The 25,313-nt window shown below is 41.4% G+C and overlaps 1 protein-coding gene across 10 annotated transcripts in view; it reads left to right on the plus strand.

Moving 5' to 3' along the window:
• cacna1g (calcium channel, voltage-dependent, T type, alpha 1G subunit) overlaps positions 1-25,313 on the plus strand; it is a 166,578-nt gene that overhangs the window by 134,641 nt on the left and 6,624 nt on the right. For 5 of the 10 annotated variants that reach the window (XM_072374169.1, XM_072374167.1, XM_072374172.1 and 2 more), the window contains 9 exons: positions 5,560-5,711; positions 8,577-8,686; positions 9,992-10,125; positions 11,714-11,784; positions 13,080-13,158; positions 13,388-13,509; positions 15,039-15,461; positions 18,469-18,621; positions 25,039-25,246. In XM_072374169.1, the coding sequence (XP_072230270.1) occupies positions 5,560-5,711; positions 8,577-8,686; positions 9,992-10,125; positions 11,714-11,784; positions 13,080-13,158; positions 13,388-13,509; positions 15,039-15,461; positions 18,469-18,621; positions 25,039-25,246 (1,452 nt within the window). The remainder of the gene's footprint in view (positions 1-5,559; positions 5,712-8,576; positions 8,687-9,991; positions 10,126-11,713; positions 11,785-13,079; positions 13,159-13,387; positions 13,510-15,038; positions 15,462-18,468; positions 18,622-25,038; positions 25,247-25,313) is intronic. The other 5 variants (XM_072374170.1, XM_072374168.1, XM_072374174.1 and 2 more) reach the window with 3 other exon arrangements.

Below are 25,313 nucleotides of genomic sequence, written 5' to 3' on the forward strand. Positions count from 1 at the left end.
ACCCACAGAAGCCTTCAGACATGTTCAGAGGAGATCCAGTAAAGCAGCAGTCATTGCACCAATGAATCACAGCAGCATTTTGTATTGTTTTGAGATTCATTGTCAGGCCTCCTTTTCACCGGATTAATCAGCACATCCTTTCCACTTCACAGCCTACTTCAAACACCCTCACAGGATCACCACATTCTCGACAGCTATAGGTCCTCTGTGTTCCAGACCCATATTCTACATATCAAATCCAAACCAACTTGCCCTCACCCACACAATCACAGTATATTCATAGTGCTGTGGAGTGGTGTGCTTACTCATCGGTCCCACAATCAAGGACCCTTACTGTGTCTGTATTTCCCAAAAAAAGAAAAAGAAAAAAAAGACCGCCTCGGAAATGTATGCATTATATTTTTGAGCGTGGCCACGTCCAAAAGCAACCCCCGAGCCAAATCCTCAATTCTGAAAACCATCTCCCACAGAGATGGTGGTGAGAATAAGAATAGGTGATTTTGTCATGAAGGTGAGTGAATTAGAGGGCAAAATGAGGAATAATGGTTACTGGAGTTGTTTTTGGACAGGGAATGTTCTTCTGTTTTTCTCTAACTGTTTCTACTTCTTACTTTGCAGACCATTTGACAGATTTCAAGGTTTTTTTTAGATCTTCTTAGAATCAATTCGATCAACTCAAAGCCAAATGTCCACAGGATGTGGCTGTAGTTACAAGTTACGACTTATTTTACCATCATTATTGCTTTGTACAGGCATCAGTACACACTAACAGCTCATTTAGTCAAAGTAATAGATGCAGGGTGAGGGTACTTTAATTACTGGATGACCCCCAGCCTAAATAGACTTGTCTATGTTCCAAAAATTAAAAGACCTCTGTCCTCATTAAGTTTTTTTTTTCTGAACCAAAAATAAGTTTAGATTACCATGCACAGTTTGTGCTGGGAGATGTGTGAAATTAAAAAGGTAGCTTTCACTGTTAGCTTTCACTGGTAGCTGTCACTGTTCTGAGCCAGCAAACTCATGTGACCGACAAGCGTATTCCCAGATGACATATTATCCCTGACATTCCTAGGTTATGAAAGTAACTCCCGAGGAAGAATTGTCTCCACTTTCCTGTGGATGACCATTACAGAATCTGTTGTCATTCCAAGAGGAACCAGGCAACCAAAAACTAACAACCAACAACAGTATTGGTCTCCACACAGCTATACTCTCAACATCTGTGAAAAAATATGAAGAGACGGAAGAACAACCACCTGCTGCCAAAACATATATACCAATACAAATCGGTTTTACGAGAAAAAGTTGTGAATCCTGATTGTGATTTGATTTATTTACTAGCACTTTGCTGCTTTGTGTTTGTAGATAACTGATACATTTATCTAGTCATCATGATGTCTTTTTAATAGATGAGCATTACTTTAGTGCTGAAAACATCAGCAGTGTTGCAACCTTCACATGAATGTCACACTTCGGATGTAACAGAATTTCAGGCAAAAATAAACCTGTGATAAGCAGGAACAGAAAGAGAGGAGAGCTGGAAGAATAGCGCTACAATGACAAGATAAAGTGTAAACACTGAAAAGATCTGTTTTGTTGAGACCCAACATGGACAGCCTAGTTTGTTTAGGGGTCACCAGAGAGTAGGAGTTCATTCTGTTTGGTTTAAAAAAAAAAAGTTTGCTTTGAAACACAATGAGATCTAAGACCCCTTGGTTTGTTAAATGTGCTCTGAAGTGATGTCAAATGTGAAGATGGAAATGCAGAAAACTAACGTGACCTTCACTGAGAAATTCTCAGTAAAATCCTCTGCATTTCCACTAATCCGTGTTCTTTTTCATAAGGATATCAAAGCTTTAAAAGGAGGCAACACCAGTCACATCAGTGAAGGACATGAGCGAAAAAGGGAGACAGAGGGAGCCAAAGTGGGAGCAAGAGCTAAATCATTTCCTTGCTCCTCCATGAGTTACTTCGCCATTGTGCTGATAACAAGGATTTCAAGCCAGCTTGATTTAAAGCAGGTGCAACATGAATTCCTTTCCTCATTAAGAGGAGCTTTCTTTTTTCCTCTGTGGAGAATGAAAATGTGAGTACAGCAGAGTCGGGCAGCTTCCTAAACTTTCAAATTTTCCTTCCTCGTTTCACTCATTTTCTGCTCCTCTGGAGACTAATTGGGCTTCAGCCAAAAGGTTTTTGTTTCTAATTTTTTTCTTTTGTTCAGTCTTGCCCTCTTAGCCCCATCCATGATTTCAGGGCAATATTTACTGACTTCCTTAGACTGCTTTTTTCAGGGATGAGGACATAAACCAAGCTTGCAAACCAGCGTTAGCACTGCCATGATGAATCATTTTCCTGAACCAGAAATTTTATATTTTTTACCGTATTGGAATGTAAATGGACCAGTTGAAGGTAAAAGCACAATTGCATGTTTCATAGTGTTTTTAAATGAATGAGGGATTGTAGAGGGGGAGTTACTATGTGTTTCTGTCTGCCCTAGCTCGCCATGCACCTGTAGACAGTAAGTAGAGCAGAGTAAAAATAATGTTTGCTCATCTAAAGATGATAAAGGATCTCGTAAATAGGAAGTCCCAGTGCAGGAACCAAACTGTTGCATCCCACAACAGCTACTCCAGCCTGCCCCGATTCAAAAGCATTTGCTCAGACTCACCCAAAACACCCAAAATCTGTTTGGTTTGTGCAACAGGTATGTTTTGTATTCTCATTTACAGAAAAAAAAAAGAAGCACCTGACAAGCTGAGAATCTGTTGATGCTGAGATCAGATCAAGGTGACGGACGATGTCAGCCTGCTTTAGTGCATTTATTTGAAAAGCCAGATAAGCACACCGGAGGCCATATTGTTTTTACTTTCAGGCACGCACATCTCCACAGGTGTTCAGCCACAGTCAAACTCCACCACTGGCTACCCGGTGGACCCGCCCGTATGGCCAGCTTTCAGGTGTATATCCCCCGTTGTCAATATCAATAATTATCAGCAGGCAAAAATTAGCTGTCAGGAAAGATGACCCTGAAAGCAAATCTAGAATAATTAATTTGAAGGCACTCAGTGGAGCTCAGACCCCTGCCTGTTCGACAACTCTCCATTATTTACCACAGCAGAAAAAACAAAGACGTTTTCATTTCAGAAACAAAGCCTTTTATACAGTGTTTTACAAATGCTGTTTTCTGATATGCTCAAACTTAGTTAGTTTCACAACTGTTAGGCTAAACTGAGCTCTATGAGTATGACGCTCTGGGGATAATTCTTCAATACAGTTTATTTTACTTTTCCCTTTCACTAATATTTGTCAAACAATTTTTCCTACATCAAGATAAAATAAATCAGTTATGTTGTAAATAACTGCCACTTGGTACATTTACATGCACAGCCAAGTTAAGGCCATTTAATTGGACGACTCTCCTTGTAACGGTATATATATGCATGGGAGTGCAAGAGACGAGTTTGGCCTGCTACGATAACTGATGGTACACTTCCTTTCAGCTTCTTAGTATTGGGCTTTTCTGGTTGGTGTATTCCATCACAGACAGAAGCAACGGACAAAAACAATTTACTGTTAATTTGCTGGCTAATTGGTACCAAATCAAGCAGTAAATTGACAGCTTTAAAGCTTTGTATGTTTCATACCTACTGCGCGCTTTAATTTTTTTAACAAACAAGAAGAATGCTATGCCTTGTAGTTCCTGGCATCTTGTTCTTCTGTGGACCGACTTCTTCTGTCATGTCCAGATCAAGGCCTGGGATAGAAACTGTGGATCATTCGCACAACTCTCTAGTTTCACTCCCCTAGATATATATAAACATGTTGTGGGAGGACTTCAACTCCCAACCAGATTATCTGGGTGTGTTAATCCGATCAGGAGACATTTGATTTACCACAATTTCAGTCAGACTAATATAATTATATATATTTTTAAAGTTTTCTTTGGACTATACCAATATAGTTCTTTTTTTTTTGTCCAACCCTTGTCCTGTCCTGCATAATGGCAGCAGAATTGTACTCTGAATACCATTTTAGGCCAAACACTTTGCCAAAGGAGGTTTTTTTAATCTAAAGCTCCCCTTGTATACCAAGTATTTTTTTTCATTTTTGTTACAATACTTTATATGCAATAGAGCCAAACCTGACAGGGAAAGAGGGAGAGCAAAGAAAGAGAAACAGGAAAGAAATATAAAGAAACGATCGGAGGAAACAATGCTAAACTAGACAACCAGCTGCTACACCTGCAGAAACCAAACAGAAGACATCCCACGGCCTCTGTGGGGAATCCAGGCGGAGAACCACCTGTAAGCAGACAAACAGAGAAAAAAAACAAAACAAAACAACAACAGCAACCAATATACACCAATAAAATTCTGTTAGCTTTTAATGTCTGGCTAACGTTTTGAGTGATTCTGATGTTTTAACCTCCTTTAAGGATTTTTAACAGCAGGTCTACCCAACTGTTGCTGAAAGTGAACACACAATATCGAGAATCTTCTCTGCCCTACTTGAAAAGGAATTTAGCACCTGCTGGTATTTACCATAAAGGATATATTTCTATCTTTACAGAGACAGATATATATTCAACAGCACAGATGGATGGGTATATTTGTTCTATTAGTGAGCTCTGCTTACTAAGCCCTCCTGTCTGGCTTTCTGATCTATGAGTGGAGTTCTGTGGATTGGATGGGGTACACACTAGGTATACACCAAGAAATACACACACTTGTGGGAATCGTATCAGCCCCACGCAGCTGCAGCCACAGCAGCACACCTGTGCTAATTGGGCAGATAGGAAGCGCTCACAACTCCCAAAGGACTTTTTCTGTAGAGCCGGAGGGTGTGTTCGTTATTGCCTTCTCTGATCTCCCCTACGGTGTGACCTCTCCTTCACTGATGATGCGCTTCGGTGATAGATGCACAAGCTTCCTCTCTCTTCCTGAACCTAACTCCCAGTCCATCCATCCATCCTCTTTGGACAGAGGGAATAGGTGAGGGATAGAGTGATGGATGAGTATAGAAGACTACTTTTCTACTGTGTTATGTTCTCCTGTGAGGAGTGGAGTGAAAGAGAAAAGGAAAGGCAGAGTCAGGTGATGACGTCCCATTGACCACTACTGTTTACCTCCCATCACACTCGCCCAGGGGAGGGTTAATATAAATGACTGTTAATCGGAGAGGAAGAGGTTCGAGTTAATTACTCATGGCTGCTGACTGGAGAGGTGCTTGGCTGGAGTCTCCCTCTCTCTTCGTCCACTATCTGATCTGCCTTTCCCTTTTGAACTCTTTTCACACCTCCTTACATACTTTCATATTGTTGATACTGGTCAGCCATTGTGAGTCACATAAAGTACATTAAAGTCATGTTCCACTAACTCCTTCTTTTCAAGAGGCTCACTGGGCTCCAGTCCTCAACTCTGCAGGTCTGTTGTACCGTTTCCCTGTTTATTATCCTCTGTTTCACTTTTGACCATCACCCCACCCCTTCCTTCCTCCTCTACCTACCCACCCCACCCCCACCCCCACCCCCAACCCCCCGCTATTTCCCACTTATAACAGAAGCTCAGAGTAAGCCCTACTACTCAGATTACTCCCCCACCCGCCTGCTCATCCACAAGATGTGCACCAGCCACTACCTGGACCTGTTCATCACCATTGTGATAGGGCTCAACGTCATCACCATGTCCATGGAGCACTACAAGCAGCCAAAGGTCAGATTTGAATTCAAGCCTTGAATTCTTCCTTGACAGTACTTTAAAATTTGATGCAATAGGAACATTAGTTTAATCTCTTTATAGTCTCAGGAGAATCTCAGTATCACTAATTCTTTAAACTGGTGGGGGAAAGAAGAAAAGAACTGTAAGTGCCTGGCAAGAAAAGCAACTGAGAACTATAAAATTGAGGTCAAAACAATAAATTAAATGTTATTGCACTATCAATAAAAAGTAAAAAAAAAAAACATATTAAAAAGGTTTTAAAAAGTTCTTCAAACTGGGAGAAGTTATCCCGGGATACCTCAGATCTCATCCATTAAGTTTGCCCAAAAGGTAATTATATGTATCTGAAGCACCGCTGAGGTCTGGTATGTATTTATAGCCCATGTTTTATTTGCATCAGGCAGCTGTGCCAGCTGGGTTTTGTTGTCCACTATTTTTTTAAAAATATTTCATTGTTTTATGTGTCATAATGTTGGCCATTCTTATTATCAGAACCCCGAGGTTGAGGTTGGCAAGGATGGCTGAAGAATGTAGTGAAATAAGATGACAAACTGGCAGTTATACATGGAGAGTAAGAGCTGAAGGGCAGATGAGGAGGCAGTAAGATATGGTAGATGGAAATGGAGAATGTGGAGATACTTGGATCTGGATAATAAAGAAAGGATATTAGGTTGTAAGTAATTGGTTAAATGATCAGTTTAGGTGGTAGAGCCTTTTGCCACCAGATAATCTGTGACAAATATTTTTCCAGGTGAGTTAATCTGAGAAAGAGGACACGAGTGAAGCAACTGATGCCGGGCACCTAATTGTATAGAAAGTGTTGCGGGTTGAGGAATTTAATTGGGTATAAATTTGGTGTAATACAAAATTGTATGGTAGAAAGAAATGTCTTAAGGTGAAATAGAATCTTGTGCAGGATGTTAGGTACGTCCCTGAGTTGTGATCTACATTATGTGTTGTCTAGAAACAAGACAAGGAAGGAGTCATTCATGCCCTAAGATGGATGTGACTTACCAAGGAAGCATACTTGACTTTGAGAAGCACAGGTCTTGAACAACAGTCTTGAGAAAGATAACGGATACAGAAATGATAGAAAATAATATCTTATTTAGGTAGAATGGAAAGATGTTATGTAGGATGGAATGTCTTTGGCTGTGTTGTACAACACTCTACATAGGACAAAGTGTCCTTGAAAAGGATATGGTTGAAAGGATTATTGGGTAGAATAAAAGGATAGTGGAGGAAAAAGTTGTTGCACAAACTGTGCGTAACAGTTGGTTAATGATTTGCCACCAGTGAGAGTTCAGTCTAATCCCTGCTGACCAGCAGTTCTCCCTACGTCTCTCCACTAAAGGTCAGTTTTTACATGCAGATGGGCTCTGTGAATTCTCCCACAGGCAAAAATGGACACTTTGTTCCTAATGGCCTTTTCATTGCAAATGAGGGAGGGAGGAGTGGAGGAGGATGTGAATGATCTATAAATGAAACGGCTAATTCTGGACAAAAGAACAGAGTTGACAATATGGACTCTTTGGTTTTTCATTACAAACTGTAAAAGTGCTCATTTACTCAAAAGGTAGTTTTGTCCATTCTGAGGTTAAACATATCAAGACAAGATAAAAGCTCACTGGGTCCTTACCATCCCTTAAAATAGGTTAAAACGGGTTAATACAATCTTAGATGAAAAGCTATATATGACATATTACACTGCGTTTCACAAAAACTAAGCCAAAATGCAAAAGCAGTCTGTGAAAAACTAAGTACCTTCTTACTGCGTCTAAAGGAAGTAAGAGTGTAAGTAACAGCCAGGTGCTGCCAATCAAATATCCCTCGATTATTGATCCTCATCGCACCTCTATAAAAGCAGAAGTTGTATCACTTTGCTGGTCTGAAGCATTCAGGTGTGTGTTAACACAATGCCAACGAGGAAAGACATCAGCAGTGATGTTAAAGAAGCAATTGTTGCTGCCTATCAATCTGGGAAAGATTATTCACAAGTGCAAAACATTCATGACAATGTTCCAGCAAGTTCAACCCAAGTTTAGACTGCAATGCTCAGAGAAACTGCAAAAAACTCAAGAGCTACATCTCAGACTCTACAGGCCTCAGTTAGCATGTTAAATGTTAACGTTCATGACGGCACAATTAGAAAAAGACTGAATAAGTATGGCTTCTTTGGAAGGGTTGCAGGAGAAAGCCTCTTCTCTCTAAAAAGAACATGGCAGCACAGCTTAGGTTTGTGAAGTTACATCTGAACAAACCACAAGACTTAAAGGGGAACTCCGGTATTTTTAAACCTGGATCCTAATTTCTGACATGAAATACATTTATCTACTCACCGAGAACAGTTTGGCGAAAGCGTTGAATTATAACTTCAAGTTATTTATGATGAAGAGGTTTTACAAGCTACTGCACTGTGGGGTGAACTTAGTTTCCCACATGCTGCTTCTGCATTTTTGTTTATTGAATAAGAATAAAGTGTAAAATGTAATGCCTTGTTGTTCATCTCAGGATGAGTTTTTCTCATTTGAAGTCTCAATTAGGACCAGGTGATTTTTTTTTATTATGTCCTGTTAAGAAAGCTTAGAATCCAAACACGGTGTACTTTCTTTTTCACATGACTGTATATCCACCATACGTAGCAATTAAGTGTAACTGAATCAAGCTGAATTGGCTCTCCTATAAAAATATGATAGCACTGGGATGAGATCATTTCATTGGTTTTCAGTGCAGAGGCAGCTTGTTTTCATGATAGTCATGTTTTGCTTTGGCAGAGCAGTGCTGGGTTTACTGACTTGTTAAGATGGATACCTCTGCATATTCACATGAATCTTTAAAACTCTGTTATTTCTTTCTCAGGAGTTGGAAGATGCACTGAAGATCTGTAACTACATCTTCACTGTCATTTTTGTCCTGGAATCTGTCTTCAAGCTGGTGGCCTTCGGCTTCCGTCGTTTCTTTAAGGACAAGTCAGTATTGCAATCGCCGCTGATGTCTCTGACAGAAATCAAGCACAGATCCCGCACAAACACTCACCTCCCAGTTTATGGTTTTGACATGTGATTGGATGTGGTCATTTAGCAAATTAGTTGCTGAAGGTGCTGTTCTTTAACCCCTGACTCGTGGAAAATGTGAGGCAGCGTTTCAGCAAGCTTTTTTTTTTTTTCTAAGCTGTTCCAGTGAATGTTTCTCGGTAAGGCCTGTATGAATACAAAGGGCCTCATTAAACACCCATAAAACACAACTGCCTTAGATGATTTCATAGCTTTGAAATCCCTGGCTTACCTCTGAAAACCACACAGCAATGCACCGACACAATCCCAACAGCACAAATGTATTCTAGCACACATCACATTAGCCTAAATATGTACCCTAACACACACCCCATCCCCACATACACACACACACCTCTGGAGACATCATTGGACCTGAGCTAACCACCCAGGATTTCACAATGCCCACAGCCTTTGCCACAGTGGACCATTATCCTGTTTGAGTTTGGCAGCAGTCTAGTTTGATATCAACTCACCACAATCTCATATAGTCCTGCACACAGGTAGGCACGAGCAGATAAGCACAACATTAAGCCAAGACCCCCCCAGAATAGACCAAATTTTACTAAGATTTTCTCATGATTGTTCATGCAGCTGGAGGGTTCCATTAAGGGGTTAAATCTGGTCAGGGATAGAAACCTAGAGGAGAAATGATGGAAATGGACAACCCAAGTTCCTTTGACCACCCACCACCATCTTCACTGTTTCCACATTTGTTTTCTTTCAAACATTCTGTTCGGTCCAAATTTATTGCACCGCAAGTGGAAAATTCAGTGTGGTCTCAACTTATCGATCTCATTTCTGGTTACATCATCCGCTAATGAAAGTTGCCTGCTGACTGCACATCTCAAAGTACAGTACATGCTACAATGAAGTAATACCAATACTCCTTTTATAATCTGCCACTTAAAATTGATTTGCACACTCCCACACACTGCCATGCACCACATCTCGAAACGCATGAGTTTATGTGATGAAGTTAACAATGTTTGAAAGTTTGAAACCAAAACCTGTTGATTTGGTCAGATATCTGACTCAATTCTGACTCAAATTATCTAACTTTCAGTTCACAGATCTGTGTTGATGGAAATGACTCAGAAATTGATGATTTTTTTCCCTGACCTGTTCATGCTGCAAATCATATTTATCAAAGGTTTCAGTGACAAGAAGTGATCTAAGCTGGTGTTAGGGACTGATGAGTGTGCGTGTATATGTGTGTAGGTGGAACCAGCTGGATCTGGCCATTGTGCTGCTGTCCATCATGGGCATCACTCTAGAGGAGATTGAGGTCAACGCCTCACTGCCTATCAACCCCACCATTATCCGCATCATGAGAGTGCTGAGGATTGCAAGAGGTAAGACATCCTCACACCTCCCGCCACTGAGCCATTCATCACATCCCTCCCCGACATGTATGCGCTGCAGCCTTATTCATGGAGCTTTGCTTTTAAGAAGCTCATGAAAAGCAACCCCATCTCTGGGACTGCCCTCTCTGTCGTTTCTGCATGGCGGACCCCAGCAGGGCTCGAGCAGAGTGTGAGCCGACCAGATGGCGCAGAGAAACAGTCAGCTGACAAACAAAGCCCTGAGAAGGAATTAAGCTGCAAAAAGCTAGAACTGGTTATGGAGGGAGAGAGAGGATGTAGGAGAGGAGAAATGAAAGCAGGGGGTGGGGATGATGAATAACTTCAGATCTGTAAATCGATTACAGGGAGACTGAAAAGAGTCATAAAGAGGAACAACTGATGTCAGGTTGAGATGAGGGAAATGACGAAGAGATAAATGAGGAGAAAAAAGGTATGTGGGTGGGTGATAAAGACAGAAGGAGCAGATGCTGTGTTTGGAGAGAGAACAAACAGTGGAAAGGGGAAGAGGTTCAGAGTTAGGAAGGTCAAATTAAAGAGAAGGCATGGATTTGGCAGGAATGAGGAAGAGCAAATTGAAAGCCATATGGGTAAAATGTTATGGTTAAGGTACGGGTAGTATAGTTAAGAGTAGGGAGGAGGAAGGCCCAATCCAAATTCCTCCTGTTGGCCCTGCACCTTATTTCCTTCAAAACCTATATTTTGAACAAGGGAAACAACTATATTTAATTGAATCGTAATACCATACACTGGAGCAGTGGGCAGCCAATCACAGCGCCCGGGGAGCATAAAGGGTACGGTGCTTTGCTCAAGGACCCTCAGCCATGGCAAGGAGGTGGACTGCTACCCCTCCAGCTGTCAGTTCACCAATCTTTGAGTGGCGAGAGTGGGCATCAAACCGCCAACCTTCTAGTTACTGGACTCTATCCACTGAGCCATGGCCACCAATGTCCAATGAGGTGACACTGTTTCCCTCAAAGTGGCTGCTTCCTGTGAAGTTAAGCTGCCCATTTCAGTGCATCTGTAAATATTTTCTACAGGGCTAACCTCTCACAACTTTGAATTTACACTGTCTCCAAGCTGCTCTGGCACTGGGCCACCTTCACGGTTTGTCAGTGAACCATCACTGGTAACTTATAATGGTTAAAAGGATTCAGATTTTCTAAAACTTAGAGAAGGAAAGAATCATTTATTTAAATGAGAGATGTTGTTGGTAAGGATCACTAAATGATGCTCACATCTCTTGATGTATGATCTGCCTTGTTATGCAGTAGTTATTTTTGCGGTGACATATTGTTCATTCGGGGAATGGTAAGAGTGTGTTGCCTCGGCTTTTTGTACGCACTTGTACGATAATTTATTGTGTACCAGCCTCGGTTTACCTCCCACAGTCAGAAGATCATTTCATCTGAGAGCTTATTGTTCAACATGAGGAAATCTGTAGCCGCGTGAGTAGAGCAGGATTCGACTGTAAATGAGGAAAAAATATGTCTTGACCCAAGTCGCTGCTCAGTTATGAATGACTAGAAGAAAGAAATCTTTATGTTGGTTTGAATGTCTCATTCTTATGTCTCAATAGTACTGAAGCTCCTGAAGATGGCGGTGGGGATGCGAGCTTTGCTGGACACCGTTATGCAAGCCCTGCCTCAGGTACACAATCAGCTCTGCTAGATATCCTCCACTAAATCCACCCAACTCTCTGTTTTCCCTTATCTATGTTTCTTTCTGTGGATTTCACACCCCAGTGCCTCTCACAAAAGTTTTCCCTATAATTCCACCTCAGAATCTTTTTAGTTTGGTACATACTTTTGTATTTCAGGGTATCATCGTTTCCCATGAGCCTTTTCCCAAATCCGTTGCACCCTCGTTTGCATTATCAGTCCCCTGCGGAGATTGGAAGGGAAATGCTGCTTCACTTTTAGCTTTGAGCAGTTGTGGGTGGATTTGTGGGGTGAAGGTATGAGCAAATTAGAGCAACTTCTGCAGTGTTTGAATTACATTAAAAAAAAAAAAAACATGTACACAGTATTCTGCTCTCAGCAGTCTTTGGTAACACCTCTGTCGCTCTCATTCAGAAGAAGACAGAGTTTGAGTGTTGTTTCAGGCGGAATTCTCCTGAAGTTTGTCAGAAATGTTTAGAATATAGAAACCTGGTAACAGGAGGGGACGTGGGTGTGAGCAGGCTGCTACACACTAATTTACAGTGACAAGAACTCCTGGAGCTTTTCATTACCTGAGCCTGCTGTATCAAAGCTGTTATTCCCAATTATCTCTGCCACTTTTATCTATAATCAGCAGCTCCTCTTCCTGTGTGTAATAGACTTTACATTCAAATGGACACTGTGTCACCATGTCTTTCCACAGGATAAAAGCGAAGCCCAAAGAACTTGAAAATCTAACCCTTGCCCCGATGCCATTATGCACTGGTGAAGTCATTTGTGACTACAGTCTAGCTTCAAAAGCTATGATGCTACTGCTGTTTTTTTTTCTTCCTCAATTGAGATCTGTCCAAAAACTTCCAGCTACAGTGCAACTGAAGACTGGATTCAAAGCCCACTCAATAACTTATCAACAATGGTATTAGTGTTTAAAAGGGAGTGCAGTGTCAAGTGTGATAGCTAAGAGCACCAGGAGCTAACTGAGCTCACATTTCCACTCTAAGTTTGTGTTTCTAATGTAGGAGGGTGGTGCATTCAGGGCTCTCTTTCATCGAGCCCTTTCGAAAGGCCGAGTTTGAATGTTGTGTTTACTAACAGTAACAACTGTTCCGTTGGAACGACTTCATGAGCTCATTTATCAAATCTGAGAAACAGAAAGGCAGAAATGACATCCTGGGGATACTGTAATAATCACACATGTTCAGGACCTCTTTTAAGAACCTTGTCCTGGTTCTGCAGTCCAAATTAAATGACTAATCCCTCTCTTTGCCTGTTGTCTCTCTGCAGGTGGGCAATCTGGGTCTACTCTTCATGCTCCTCTTTTTCATCTTTGCCGCGTTGGGAGTGGAGCTGTTTGGTGACTTGAGTAAGGACACTATTCTAGAGTCCTTTGTTGAAATACCAGATTGATCTCTCTAATTGTGTCTCACAGCTTGAAAAGTAATAAAGTAGCATCGCAGTAATTATCCTCTCATTGCAAAGCCTTGGGAAAAGCCTCAAATGTTGCTATCATTTCATCTGCATGTCTTTCATTTTTTTAATTGCTCTGTGTTGCTCTCTCGTCATCGCCTCCCTCTTCCTCCTTGTCTCCCCAGTTTGCGATGAGCTCCATGCATGTGAGGGTCTGGGCCGCTACGCTACTTTCAGAAACTTTGGGATGGCATTTCTGCTGCTCTTCAGAGTTTCCACCGGTGACAACTGGAATGGGATTATGAAGGTGAAACACATACGTAACCATATCAAATATTTGTTCTTACGCACTCAGTTCCAGTAGATTAGGCAGATAAACACACATTCAGCAGGTGTGCAACACAGCTGTGGTAATGGAGATTGGCTGTTTTTCTTTTTGTTGTCTATCTAAGCTTTTTGTCAAAACATTTACTCTTGGGCTGCAGGTGTACAGCGTCTGCAGCCTGCTATGTTCATCCCCCCCCAAAAAAATGTTATGACACTGCAAATGTAAAAAAAAAAAAAACAGAATGCGGTTATCTGCATACCTCACAAACTGATATTTCATTTAAAAAAGAACATTGAATGCATATCAAATGTTGAAGCTGAGGCCTATTTTGGGAAAGATTTTTGCTCATGTTGAATTTGATGGTGGCAACGCATCTGAAAAAAGTTAAGAAAGAGGAATGTTTGTCACTGTGTAGCATCCCCTCTTCTTTTAACAACAGTATGTAAACATCTGGGAACTGAGATGACCAGTTTCTGGATCTTTAGAAGAGGAAGGTTATTGTAATAGATTAAGGAACAATTTGGCACTGTCTTGCTGAATTATCCAAGACCTTCCCTGAAAAAGGGAACTGATGGGCACATATGTAGCTGTAAGACCTGTGTACCTTTCAGTATTGTTGGGTTTTGACCAGAGAAGTGTTTCTGGAACATAAGCACGCATGTTTTTTTCTTTGACTGATAGAGCTTTAACCTTCATTTGTGGATGGCATGGTGAACTGTGTTCACAGACAATGAAATCTGGAAGCTTTCCTGAGTCCGAGCAGTGATTTCCACAGAATCACATGGCCTGAAGATCACGGGTATCCAATATTGATTTTATTGATTGATTTTTATATTGAACAAAATTGTCTGCAGATTCTCTGAATCCTTTGGTGATATTATGTACCGTAGATGATGATTCAAAGTCTTTGTAATGAGTGATTCTGCTTCCCTGATGTGATCTTTTTATACCCAGTCATATTTCCCAATTAATATGCCAATTAATTATTTTAGTTTCTCCGAGCTGTTTCTCTTTTAGGACCCCTTACATTTCCAGCCTTTAGTCCACCAGACTTTTTTTAAACATGTTGCTTCCATCAAATTCAAGCTGATATTTTTTATGTAATGAATTTTTTTTATGTCTGACTTTTAACATTTGATATGTTTTCTGTGTTCTTTTGTGAGTCATTGTAATTTGTTTTTATTCACATTTTACACTGCGTCCGAACTCTTTTGGAATTGGGGTTGTGGAGCAGCAGAATCTAAGTGTAAGGGGGTTGACTTTTCAGTCAGAGATCTAACTTCACCTCCCACCTCCCCATTTTTTGTGCCTTGTTTATAAATGGTTAATGCTACAGGAGATAAAGTAATCACTGAAGCTCCTTTCTTTGAAATTTAGAAAATTCAACAGTACTGATGGCTGCCTCTGCCTATTCATTCCACTGAATTAAGAACCTTCCGAAGGAAAAACACGCAGCTCAGTTCTACTGCTTGCTGACATGTTTATGTTATGTTTCCATGGTTTTTCAGGACACGCTGAGGGACTGCGCCCAAGACACCGGCACCTGCTACAACACTGTGGTTTCTCCCCTCTACTTTGTCTCCTTTGTTTTGACCGCTCAGTTTGTCCTGGTCAATGTGGTAATCGCAGTCCTGATGAAACACCTGGAGGAGAGCAACAAGGAAGCCAAGGAGGAGGCAGAGCTGGAGGCAGAGCTGGAACTGGAGCTCCAGATGGACGGGGGGGACATGGCAGCAAGGTCACCCCAGCTCCACCCTCTGGCACTGGGAATGGACAGGTCGAGTTCTGGGGGTTCCCCCTGGAGGTCCACTGGAGGTGGGGACATGGAGCAGGGAAGGGAAGGTCCTATGGACTCACCCACTGCAGATATAACCAGAGACTCTGTAAATGTCAGAGCAGAACCCCCCTCATACCCGGAGCCCCAGTTGGAGGTAAATGCTCTTTTGGGTAATTTTTGTGTTCATTGTACAAGGTGTGCGTGGGTTTACGTTTTGGAGCTGGCATACCATGGGTGTACTGTGATTTCAGGTTATTTGTCTGTTTGTATTGTTATGTGCTGTATTCATCCCATTCTCATGTGTTTTAACACGATATTTGACACAAAATATTGGGAATGCTTGGAGAGAATTTCATTACATATGGGACAAACATCTACAGGAGACCACAGCATTGCACCTAAAAACAGAACTCTTTATGTTTGTGCTTGTTGACAGACTCTATGCTGGATGCTTCCTTTGGTATCAAATGTACACAATCTTATTTCTACTTTGAGATGATTAGGTCGCTCTGTTGTCTTGGTTTATGTATTATGTTTACTTTCACATTATTACACACAAAAGTAACAGTAACAAAGTCCAGGGAAGATTATTATTCTCAGCAGTCAAAGCAGCATCCTGAGTGACATGACAGATTCTCTGAGGTCACTTCCTGCTGGTGGCCAGGCTGTAATGCTGGTCAGATGACCGCTACATCTCTGGTCATTAGTTCTGACTCTGGTCCAAACCATTAGTTAATACTCCAGCTCACGCCAGGGAACGCTGAACATGCCAGACAGCATGGGAAATGATAGATTTTCTGCTCCTCCCTGTCTCACCATCAACAATTATAGACAATGTGTAGATAAATTAAGCTGGACATGTTTATTTTAGGCTGTATGCACCAGACAGCCTGGTACCATCAGAAATACTTGTAGATGCATTTATGTGACATGTATCCAGTATCATGGTTATGTCAAAGGAAGTGCTCCCTCTTTTAACTCGTTGTTTTTTTTTTTTATGTATCTGGACAGATAAAATCCTCTTTAAATAAGGTAAACAAAACCAAAAGATGAACAACACATGACATATTGCTCTGCGTCATTATTCATTTAACAAAAAACAAATTGCAGAAGCGGTGTGTAAAAACAAGGTACATCCCATGATTCAATATAATTTTAAATAAAATTACTTGAAGTAATAGTTTTCTGTATAACATTATCAGTCTCTCACGTCATTGTGGAGGACTTTTGGCCCTCTTCTGCTGTAGATTTGCTGCTGTGTTTGGGATCATTGTCCTGTTGATGACCCAGTTTCAGCTTAGCTTTAACTGTCAGACAGATAGTCTCAAGGATGTCATGGTGGACTCAATGACCGCAAGGTGTCCAGGTCCTGTGGCTGTAGAACAAGCCCACATCATCAGCCCTCCACCACTGTGCTTGATAGTTGCTATGAGGTGTTTTTGCTAATATGCTGCGCTGGGTTGTGCATTTTGACAAAACATGACCACTTTGGTCTCGCCTGTCCATAAAATATTGTCCCAGAAGTCTTGTGGTTTGTTCAGATGCAACTTTGCAAACTTAAATTGTGCTGCAATGTTTTTTTTAGTGAAAAAGGCTTTCTCCTACATCCCTTCCTGACAAGTCATACTTGTTCAGTCTTTTTCTTACTTTACTGTCATGAACTTTAACATTTAACATGCTAACTGAGGCCTGTAGAGTCTGAGATGTAGCTCCTGGGTTTTCTACAGTTTCTCTGAGCATCGCACAGTCTGACCTTGGGTTGAACTTGCTAGGACGTCCATGATTGGCAACCGCCTTGCATGTTTTCCACTTGTGGATAATCTTTCTCACTGTGGAATGACTCCTAATAGTGTGGAAATTACAATATAACTCTTCCCAGATTGATAGGCAGCAACAATTGCTTCTTTAAGATCATTGCTGATGTCTTTCCACCTTGGCATTGTGTTAACACACACCCGAATGCTCCAGACCAGCAAACTTTTATAGAGGTGCTCACACTTGATGATGATCGATTGATCAAGTGAATTTAGTCAGCAGCACCTAGCTGCTACGTACCCTTTTAATTCCATTGTAAGCTGTCAGGGTGTAATTAATTTTTCACACACTGCTCCTGCATTTTGGCTTAGTTTTATTAACAGTGATACCATATGCTAATTCATATGGTGTACATTAAACTTTGGAACGGAAAGTGGATGTACTTTGGATTTAAAGAGGACTGTACCTCTAAGTCAAAATACTTTTGGACTATACTTTTTGTAAAATGCATTTCTCAACTGCAAACGTACAACATACAACACAGTTTACTGATTACCAATATTTTCTATTCACATCGTGGACCTGTCTGAAAGTTTCTGGTTTGCCTGTCTACTTTAAAATGGAACTGTATACATTTTCATTTCTGGCTTATTCTGTCTCAAACCGGGACGGTTTACAGTTTGTCCACGTTGGTCACTGAGTGTTTGTAAGTGTGTGTGTGTGCGTCTGGTCCCTACAGGCCACATGCCAGTCATTGACAGGTCACAGTGCCATGGGAAAGCTGAACCACAGGGTCTTGTTTTTCACTTCAGCAGCTATTTCTAGACAGCAGGGAACTTTTGGGGATAGGAAACAGAGGTCTTGCTATCCTTACGTTTCCCTTCTAAAAAGTCATCCATCTTCTTCTGCTGTTTTACCAAAACATGAGTGGTTAGGCCACAATCTCCTCTTCATCCCTGTGAAAGATCAGCTGTATTGCAGTACTGTAGTGCCCCCCTGTGGGTGTGAATGGTAGCATATGTGAGTTTTAGTGGATTTGGATTAGGACGGGGCTGTATGAAGTGAATTAAATTGCAGCGTACAGCCTTAACAAGTGATGTATGAAAAAAGTTACCTGTCTAAATATTAACAACAGCTAAGTTTGGTGGCTAATCTAGTTGTCCTATCTGGATGTGTTTTTGTCATTTGTGTTTGTATGTCTGTATCTACCTGATTGACTGTCTTTTCTCCTCCTTTCTTTCTTTGTGGCCCCTTCTTCCTTCCATATTTATTCATGTATCTGTGTGTGCATTTCTGTACTTTCTTTTATCCTTTCATTGTTTTATTTTCAACAATTTCGCTTCTCCTATTTTTTTTCTTCTGCTTTCTTCTCCGCTTCTCTCTCTTTTCTCTTTGCATTATCCAAGTATGTCCAGCGGAGAGCGCTGTTTGACTCGGTCTCCCTGGTCATCCAGGGTTCAATGGAGGGGGAGTTGAGCTTGATGGACAACCTGTCTGGCTCCATCTGCCACTACTACGCCCTACCCCCCAAGCCAAACAAGCCCAGCACCGACAAAAAGGTCAATAATCACTAGAACACAGCTAATGATTCACTTCCCTCATTTAAATCACCCTGTGGTATTTTTTTATTCAACATGTAGGGCTGCATAAAATGATAAGCGAAATATATCAATAAAAAAATGTATCTTTTTATTCTTTCCTTGGTGCAAGTTGATATTTTATTCAATCATATCATGTGTTTCAAAGTTCAAATAACTACAAAATAATAAAAATCATTCATCTCAAATTTGTTTTAGCTGAGGGAGATATCTCAGAGTCATTGATGGGTAAATCAGTCCACATGGTTAACTACCTTGTTTGAAATACTGTACTATGATTCTAAAATGTAACTTGCATTTCAGTACCCCTTGTAGAAAAATGCAGCCAAACTGCATGAACTAGGTTTAAAAGTTGGTGTGTATGTATATGTTCTGCAATAGCATGCAGAGAAGTTTTAGTATCAGAGTTTTTTTTACACCTTACAAAACAGGTAAGGTAGGGGGGGCTTGCCTTAGGATCCCTACTGAAGGTATTACTTATCATGTAGGGGATTTGAAAGCAGGTCACCCACATGAAAGGTGGCCACTACACTATCCAGTTCTTGAATCGCTAGATACTCCTGGGGGATCTCAATGCGTTTCTCGGCCGGAAGGGACACAGGGACATATAATGCCTCCAGCGAGTTCTGGGTCTGCCCTGGGACCTATTTCCAGTTTCATGTGCCTGAAAAACCTCTAGGTTTTAGGCAACCACGAGGCATACTAACCAGACACTAAAACCTTTTGATGCGGAGGAGCGGCGACTCTACTCCAAGTCCCCTACTAGATGGCCAAGTTCTTCACCCAATCTCTAAGGCTGAGCCGAGCCAACCTCTGAAGGAAATACATATCAGCCGCTTGTATCTGGGACCTCATTCTTTCAGTCACTGCTCAGATCTCATTACCATAGGTGAGGGTTGGAACAAAGATGGACATGAAAATTGACTTTGCCTTCTGGCTCAGCTCCCATTTTACCATCACAGACCGAAGGAGCACTCCTCATTACTACTGATGAAGCTCCAGTCAGTCTGTCAATCTCTCGCTTCAACTTGCCAATCTTGCTCATCTTATAAACAAGATTTTAAGATACTTAAACTCCTCTGCCTGAGGAAGGGACTCATCCCAAACTCGGAGAGAGCGTTTCATCATTTTCCGGTTAAGAACCATGGCCTCAGAACACAATTGCAAGCCTTCTACAAGTCCATAAAACTCATGTAGACTGGTTTGTCAAACTCTTATGACCCCCTCAGTAACTCTGTAAGTGTAAAGACCTTGTCCACTGCTCCACAACCTGGGTGAAAACCACACTACAACTCCTGAATCCAAGGTTCAACAATTGGTTGAAGCCTTCCCTCCAACACCCTCCACCATTTCCCTCTCCACCCAGGACAAACACAACCTGGGACAGACCCTGCTCCCCCTTTCAGTGTCCCCAGATGGTTTGCCAGAACATCCTTGAGACTTGAGGAAGTCTTTCTCCTTGTCCTCGTATCCCGGTTTCCCTTTTCCAGGCGAGGTCACACTTTTAGACTGATTAGTTCCATCAAGGTCTTTGAATTGCTGTTATTCTGACCCTTCCCTTGAGGCCAGTTTGCCATGGGTGACTCTACCAGGGGCAAACACCCCCAACAACACAGCTCTTAGGATCATGGGGATACTCAAACCCCTCCACCATCTTAAGGTAGCAATTCTACAGAGGGGACATGCAAATAACAGCAATAAACAAAGGGGTAAAAGTGCAAGGTAAATAAACCAGCACTAAACAATATCTCATATGCTAACTCACTTTCATGAACACATATCAACATAAGAAAAATCAACATGGTGGAAACAACTCACTAACTTTTGTTCCGCTCTTTGTCTTTCTGACAGCCTCACCTAAGCTTAAAGTTTTAAGCTTTATTTTTTCTCTCAACTTCATCCATAGGTAAACCAAGCTAAATCACCAGAGTCGTTATCACGGTTACAGGATAACTGCTATTCTCCTGCTAATGCCTGCTGCTGCTTCTTATAGATTTACCTCAGTAGAACATTTATAAGTTGAGTTTATAGTTTCATTTGCTAGTTATTTCAGAGTATGTTTATTAATAATAGTTTAATTTGAAATTTAAATACATGATAAGGTTGTTCTTGTGGTTAAGGCTATTTTGTGAATGACAATGTGCAACTCTGAGGGTAAGCATAGTTGCTGCAGTTTTCAGTTCACTTAATGTCCTGTTTAAAAGACATGGATGCCGACAGTGAAATGCTCATACCTCAACATCCTCAACAACCTCAACAATAGCATCCAAGGATTGTAAGCAAACCAATAAATTAGGGCTGGGCACATTAACACGTTATTTTTGCGTTAACTAATTCATTCATTATTGTCGACAACTATTTGTCTTCCATTAACGCAGTGTTTATTATTTATTATTTTTATTGTAAACATCTATTGCTCATCGGCTTTTATTTTGAAAATTTTCCATCGTGGGCGAGCCTAGTAGGTTGCTTACACCTGAGGCGCTCACAGGAAACAGTCAGAAAAGAAAAGAATGGCGGATGAAGCGGGCTAAACAAACATGGAGAAGTTTACGGAACTTTATCATTGGCCATTTTCATTTCAAAGTTCTTCCAGATGGCGCAGTTGACAGAGCCAAAGTTATTTGTAGGCACTGCAACGCTGAATTGTCTTATCACCGCCAGAGTATTTCAGTTCCTTCAGTATACAGTTCCAATAAAAGTGGGTTATATGCTACTTTTGAATTCATTATTAGATTGTGCGTATAACAATGCGATTAATCGTGATTAATAACAGGAAATCATACAATTAACGTGATTAAAAATTTAATATTTGGCCAGCCCTACAATAAATGTTGTTAATACAACTATCTTTTCCATCTATGGAAGCAAACAAGAAAATTGGGTACATACATTTTTTATATAAGGCAGACTGCCTCACAAGTATGGAGGTGAGCTAGTTTACTAAGATCCGGACCAAATTTCTTAAATCTTAATCTATATTTAAAATAACAGTAAGATTGTTGTGTGGACAATGACAAACTGTCTGTAGAACTTATTTTTCCTGTGGTAAAACCATACAATGCAATCTTTATCTTGCAGCCCTACAGCCATCATTATCATTCCTCAGCACTGAATATCTTTTGTCTTTTTTACCTGTTGTCCACCAAAGTGCTGTTTGTCATATCCAGCCTCAGCTATGATCTCATTCACTCAATCATTCATCATTGGCAGGTCTTTCATCTGGTTCGACAGCTTCAGTGATATGTGTCCCCTGCTCACCTTGCTGTCAGTGTTTGTGTCTATTTGTAGGTGTGACACGTTCGTTTGGGTGATTTCCCACTTTTTCATTCAGTCACAGCAAAGCGATAATCCCCTAAGGCAATTCCGAGGCCAGCAAAACACAGTTTTGCACAGAAGGCTGCAGACAAATGGCTTGATCAATGGGTATGGATCACTGAGGGACTGAATAATGCATTTGGATGCCTACTTTTCTCATTTAAAGACAGAAATTGCACAACTACGTTAGCATTGCAAAAAAACATCCTCTAAAAGCTTTAAATTGGTTTGAGATGTCAGTATTAGATGCTACAAGCCAACTTTCTTTTTCTGATACGTTAGCAGAAATGTTTTCCAGTGAGTTTCAACCCTTGTCCCTCCGTGCATGGATTCTCCATTTGCCTGTCAGAAAGCATTTCCCCAGTTAAACTTCTGGATGTAGATATAAAAAGCAGCTTCTCTAAAAGAAGCCAGAAAGAAATGTTCAAGACACGAACACTCTATGATTGAAGCCAAACTGCAGAGAATTTTGTAAAGTAATTCAGAAATATATAGCATTCTTCTTAATTTAGACGTACAATTAAATCACTATACATTCCAGTGTGCTTTGAACTGTGAATCCGAGAGTGTGATTGTTTCTTTTGCATCATTTCCAGTTGTTAGCTCTTCGCTCAGATTCATCTCACAACAATTTGTCCTCTGTGTGTCTGTCACAATACTGCTGCGAGTAACCCCAATTTACAGTTAAAGCGAAGATGTCTGAAGCTGAGATGAAAACATCATTACGCATGTGCCTGCAAACCTATCCTGACTCTTTTTCTTCTTCTTGTTTTACTCTACCACAGACTCCCAGTTGTTTAAACTTAATTTTCCTGTTAGCTGCAGGGTTTTATCTGTGTGTCCTTCTTTTTGTGTTTCACACGAAGTGTGCGTTTGTTCTCTCTGCTCACCAGCAGTTGTCTCTTCCTGCCCAGATCCCTCTAGCGGAGATGGAAGCTCTGTCTCTGGCCTCTGAGAAATCGTGGTCCCTAGCTCTGACAGACGACTCAGCCCCCGACGATTTTAGCCCCCTCTTTCTAAGCAGTCTGGAATGCAATGTACTGACAGTTCCTCTCTTCTCCGTCGCTCTTCCCTCTCCTCTGCTCTTTGGTAGCTTGTACTGTATCCTTCCCAGGGAACTTTCAAAGCCACTTGTCCTCTCCCACTATTTTCACTCTGGGGCTTCACAGGTTTGGTTGGCAGGGGAGAAACAACTGGGTGATACTTTAGCTAAATGGTTAATTCTAATACATAATTGTTAGCTGACCGAACTTCTAGACAGAGCCAGTTGCACACAGCTCTAGGGATGATTGGATGCATCAACTAGCCATTAAAATTGATATTTTAAGTAAATACGATAATTTTACCATCTGTATGCATACCATTATTCTGGTTATTCTGGTTACAATTATTCGCGGTGTTCTTACCAGATTTGGACTTGGTTAGGCATCAGGCTGTGGCTGTTAACCAGCTTATAGAACCCAAATGTAGTCATCCACAGGTGTCTCTTTGCAAAGATAGTTTGGTCAAAAATCGGTAAATCAGTGTCTGTCACATTTTAATGGAATTTTTCTTTTTTTTTTCTTTCTTAAACTGGGGTTGTATGAAGCACTTACAGTCATTGAGTTTCTTATTTGCAGTGGACAGCAGTCAGAACTCTCTCAGTTTGGAGAACCGGAAACGATTCCCAGTGGGCAAGCTAAGCTAAGAACAGGGACACTGAGAGACCAAACTTTTGCCATTTTTAACAACTCAAACCTCAAAAAGTTTGTTAAATTATGGTTAGAGGGAAGGCTTCATTGTGGATCTTTACTTTGCATCCATTTGCCTCAGTTATTTATTTAGTCACTAAACACCCATTTCACATACGAGATACATAACAATAATGACATTACCAATTTGTCAAAGCATTCTCATCCTTCACACTTGTGTTCGTAACAGTAAAGACGGTGCATGAGCCATATGCGGGATTCATGTTGTATCATGTAACCAGCAAACCAAGTGCATGGTGGTTGTGTAAAACATTCAAAGCATCCTTCATGATCTATGGCTTACACGTCTCCTCACTAAAACCGAAGGGCTCCGTCATTAAAGTGAAAATGAGTTGAATGTCATCTGGTGCAGGATCCAATTAACCTCCAATTTGGTTCATTAATCACATGGGTCCCACAGAGAGGACCTAAGAGAGAGTCTAATCTTGGCTTGCGCTGCAGTGGGATCAATATATATTTGATCAGAAACACTGCGGCCAACACAATGCTGTCAGTGAGACCGTATGGACAACTACAAAGTGAGAGGGGAGTGAAGAGGTAGAGGAGCGCAAGTGGCCTTGAAAGACCTTGGCGAATCTAACCATGTGCCACTAGATTCCTCTTTCTCATTCCACCTTTCCAGCCTGATGTTGTTTTTACTTTCCAGTCCAGTGCAGTAGAGTAGTGCACCTCCTCACCTGACAGTTTGCAGTTTTCTCTCTGTCCTCTCTGCCTTTCTCTGCTCTGCCATCACTTATTTCCTTCTCTGTTCTTTCCTCTCTTTAATGTCTTTTGACTCTCTGCTTTAGATGTGAGTCCCCGTCTCTTCTCTCCATCTTTCCCTATCTGTCTGTGTTTGTACTGTCATCTGTCCTCTGTTGCAGTAGTCTTCGCTCCATTAGGAGCTGTCCTGTGTTTGTTGCAGGGGTTGTGAAGTGTGTTGGAGTTCCAGTAGCTCTGTGGTGGATGTTAAACTGGTTCTGTAATGGGTTCAGGCTGCAGCACACTGCCCAAGCTGACACACGGTCACGGAACAAGAATGTGTAAAGTTACATGGCTCGGGGGTAAAAGCAGACAAAAGATGCAGAGTGTTTTGCACTTTAAACAGAATTGGAGGCGTTCCAGTGATTTGTGGCAGCTCTGTGCCAGTCGGCTCCAACGTGCAAAGATCTTGTCTGTTCTCTGTGTACGCTGACGATCACTGCCTCTTTGTTCCCATTGTGTTTTAGAGAGCAGCTGTGAATGTCTTAGAAAGTGTGTTTGAGTTAAAGAGAAGCCACAGAAACAACTCGGTCCAGAGGAACCCTGACTCTCTGTTCTGTTTGTCCAGCCGGAGCAGCTCAGTTCGGAGGAGCCACTGAAGGACAACCTGCTGAGTGTCAGAAAGCCCACGGTCGGACGCACCCACTCACTGCCCAATGACAGCTACATGTTCTTCCCTGTGCAGCCTTTCGGTCCTGCCTCTCCAGCTCCGGCGCAGCTTCTAGCACAGTCACAGGGGCCCCAGCACATACTGGGCACCCTCAGGGCTCAATCAGGTAATGCAAGATATCTGTTTATATGTCAAAGAATGTCTCAGTAAGTCGCTTAATGGTGGCTTTCTTA

The sequence above is a fragment of the Leuresthes tenuis genome, unplaced genomic scaffold (genome assembly GCF_036924035.1).
Source record: "Leuresthes tenuis unplaced genomic scaffold, fLeuTen1.0.hap1 SCAF_20, whole genome shotgun sequence".
NCBI classification, from domain to species: Eukaryota; Metazoa; Chordata; class Actinopteri; order Atheriniformes; family Atherinopsidae; genus Leuresthes; species Leuresthes tenuis.